This window comes from Salmo trutta, chromosome 37 (assembly GCF_901001165.1).
Source record: "Salmo trutta chromosome 37, fSalTru1.1, whole genome shotgun sequence".
Lineage (NCBI taxonomy): Eukaryota > Metazoa > Chordata > Actinopteri > Salmoniformes > Salmonidae > Salmo > Salmo trutta.
This window is the reverse complement of record NC_042993.1, coordinates 33,203,428-33,207,299: the sequence shown is the minus strand read 5'-3', so window position 1 is coordinate 33,207,299 and position 3,872 is coordinate 33,203,428. Positions and strand designations below refer to the sequence as shown.

The 3,872-nt window shown below is 43.3% G+C and overlaps 1 protein-coding gene across 1 annotated transcript in view; it reads left to right on the top strand.

Moving 5' to 3' along the window:
* Positions 1–3,602, top strand: part of LOC115177416 (transforming growth factor beta-2 proprotein-like) — a 33,617-nt gene extending 30,015 nt beyond the window's left edge. The window contains exons 5-7 of the mRNA XM_029738164.1: positions 674–842; positions 1,202–1,355; positions 1,621–3,602. Coding sequence (XP_029594024.1) covers positions 674–842; positions 1,202–1,355; positions 1,621–1,779 — 482 coding nt within the window. The 3' untranslated portion in view covers positions 1,780–3,602. The remainder of the gene's footprint in view (positions 1–673; positions 843–1,201; positions 1,356–1,620) is intronic.
* The last annotated feature ends 270 nt before the right edge of the window (positions 3,603–3,872 follow it).

Sequence of the window (3,872 nt, the reverse complement as noted above, 5' to 3'; positions counted from 1 at the left end):
GGTTGTCGTAAGAACGGGACCAAGGCGCAGCGGATGTTGAGTTCCACATATTTATTACAAAGTGAAACTTTAAGCAAAGGCAAATAAATCAATAAACAAACAACGAAACGTGACTACGTGGTGCACATGCACAAACACAAACAATATCCCATAAACACAGGTGGGAAAAATAGCTACTTAAATATGATCCCCAATTAGAGGCTACGATTACCAGCTGCCTCTAATTGGGAACCAAACCAAAACACCAACATAGAAATTTTAAACTAGAACACCCCCTCGTCACGCCCTGACCTTCTACACCATAGAGAAACAAGGGCTCTCTCTCTATGGTCAGGGCGTGACAGTAGCAGATATGTATGTAGTTTGTGGGATTCACTGGTACAGATGATTTTTAGTATGTCCCAAATGGCACACTAGTCACTATATAGTGCACTACTTTTGACCAGAGCCCTATGGGTCCTACACAGATGTTCTATCTTAATATGATCACTCTGTTGTCGCAGAGAATTTTCCTGTGCAGCAGGAAATGCAAATTGTAGTGTATTGAAGGTTTTAGAAAGCTTTAAAAATGTGTCATTTCCACTTTAAAATGTCACACTTGATTTCCCCTAACTTGATTTGACATTGTATGAACATGATGGATTTTGATGATATGTATGTGTGTGATTGACAGGTATAGATGACAGCTTCCACCACAGCGGAGACCTGAAGGTGTATAGGAAGCGGCGCCACAGCGCCCAGGCTCCACACCTGCTCATGATGCTGCTGCCCTCCTACCGCCTGGAGTCCCAGCACAAGAGCCACCGCTCCAAACGAGCCCTGGACGCTGCCTTCTGCTCTAGGTACTGACCCATAATGACCCCTACTGACCCCACTGATCCTCACATGACCCCGACACCACTCTGCTGGCGGGAACTCAACACACACACACACACACAAGCATGTGTGCATGCACACTCACATCTAATAGACACTGTACATACCTAGTAAATAGTTACCTTCTTCACTAGCTCACCCTCTCAGTGATGCACACACACTTGGCAGTTGTTCTTATTGCAGAACTCTCTCTGCTCACAGCTATGCATGTATTCACTCTCTCTTACACACATACAAACACACACACACACACACACACAAGTGTGGCTCCCACAGAACCGTATCCATCCCTCACTCCTAACTCTCTCTGTCTTCCTACGCCTAGAAATGTCCAGGATAACTGCTGCTTGCGGTCGCTCTACATCGACTTCAAGAAGGATCTGGGCTGGAGGTGGATCCATGAGCCCAAGGGCTACAATGCTAATTTCTGCGCCGGGGCCTGTCCCTATCTATGGAGCGCTGACACCCAGCATTCCAAGGTGAGAAGTCAAGGGTCAAAGGTTAAATAATCCAAAGGGATTGGTTTAGAGCCAGCAGAGGTCAGAGTGGTAGTAGAGCAGTGGTGAGAGTAGCAGTGTGGAGTAGTGGTCATTGTGGCAGCATTGTGCAGTGGAGTTCTTCTGTAGATCGTCGCATTCCTCTTTTTTGTTTTTTCATAGTTTCAAAGCAGCACTGGTCAAAGACCATTGCCTTTGTCAACATCAAGCCTCATACTTGACCTCTGTGTGTGATTCTTCGCTTCAGGTGCTAGGCCTGTACAACACCATCAACCCGGAGGCGTCAGCATCGCCCTGCTGTGTGTCTCAGGATCTGGAACCTCTCACCATCCTCTACTACATCGGCAAGACCCCCAAGATAGAGCAGCTCTCCAACATGATCGTCAAGTCCTGCAAGTGCAGCTAGGAACTGTGCATATTCCGTCACACACACATGCATACACACGTGTATGCACCCACCCACCCACACATATAAATACACATACTGTACATATACACATACACACATTCATCAACAAACACATACTGTACATCCACACAGTCAGTCACACTATTACTCTCCTGCACTATTGTACAGACATATTTGATCTCCTACAAGCACAAGTGGAAAAGGTGCTGAGCAGATCTAGGTACAGAAAACATGTCTCCCGAAACATCCATGCACACACACACACACACACACACACACACACACACACACACACACACACACACACACACACACACACACACACGCAGCTGTGGCTTTTGTACAGGTGTGCCTGTGTTTTTGTGTTTAGAAAGGCCCTGTTAACATGCCTCACCTCACACACTTGTCACACAAAGACGCAAGAGTACGGCAAACACTGGAAAAAAGTATAAGTGTCTATATGTGAAATAATACGTCTGAGAAACAAAGACGACCCCCCCGGTTTCAACATTCAAAGCCATCTCCTTGATTTTGTTTGTCTCGTTTTGCATCCTTTTGAAACTATTGTCATTTTATATTTTGTTTAGATTTTTGATAATTGTATTGCCTATTTAATATCCAGTGTTTTATGGTTAGCACCCAACGCGTTTTCAACTCTCTCGGGAAGTGGCGGATGAATCCACTTCCCAATGTCAGTTTACTAATATGTTATAACATAGTAATGTTACAATCGCATCCCATATGCTGTTTATATGTGCTGTAACAGCCACTTAAGGCAGAAAGAGGCTAGGAGACTGTGAGAGAGAGACAGAGAACAAAAGAAAATAAGCACACCTAGCATGCCTACCTTTTCAACAGAGACTCATCCTCACACGGGCATACTCATAAAAAAAAACACACACAGACCCATCCCAAACCCTGCAGCAGGCAACATATTCAAACTCTGCTGGAATGAACAGTAATGTTGAGCTCTGTTTACCTTGTGCATTGAATCTTGAATGCTTTAGGAAGCCCAACAGTGATTCCATCAACTACACAAGGTATGTCATCATAAACACACGTTTAAGATTTCTGTGGATATGTTGGATTGTTCTGAGCAGAACAGGGTTGTCCTTGTCTATATGATGCAGTGGTATGGGAATGTGGAGGTATATTAGTTAGCGAGGTATAGTAGTGGTGTAGTGACAATTAGAGAGAAGGGATACAATAGGTGAGAATGGACAGTAGATGTGACCTGGTTCAGAGATTGTCCATGAACCTTCGAGACCATTCCATTAGGTCTGAGATTACTTTAGGTCAGAGGTCAAAAGGTCATATTTACAGGTGTGCAGTAGTTGTTACGGACACCAGCGTTGTATCTGCTCATTTGCATCCGAAAAGCTTTGTCTCGCCGCCTCCCTCAAAGTGTAAAGCCATTATTCAGTCATAGGTTTTTGTCCTTTGTAGGAATAAAAATTGTTGGATACAAAGAATTGCACTGACGCTATTTTGATTCTGTTTTTTATTTTTGTATTTTTTATTAGTCGTTACTTCCCCCTTATTAAATGAAGAGTGTTGATGATGTGACTTAGAGCAGGAAGTGTAGGTGACACTACCCCGCCCCTAACCCCACCCCCCCTTTGGGCACCCGCGCCAGTGGACTTCCTGGAAAACCAGGAAGAGGAGCGAGGCACCAATATTGTCATGATAGAGCTATTATTTTTCGTTGTTGTTGTTTATGATGATTATGTTTTTGTTGTTGTTGACCCACTATGATGTATTGTAACACATTATTGTTGTTGTACTCTAGTGGTAAATAAATTATTTAAATTACAAGGGAATAACGCAATTTGCCTTTTCTTTTTGCTGTTAATCTGTGTTAATCGAAGCGTGATATAAATGTTATCAAACCTTGAGAGAGATGTTGAGAAAGAAGTTTCAAAAACAAATGTATTTGCCACTCCCATTGAGCAAAACAATAACAGTATGATTTTCTTATGCTGCATGAGTGGGCTGTCATTTTCATCTCCAACACAAGCACTGAATGCATCTCTCTCTATTTCTTACTGTGAAAAGCTATGGAGGTAAGCTAGAATGGCACGTTGTTAGTA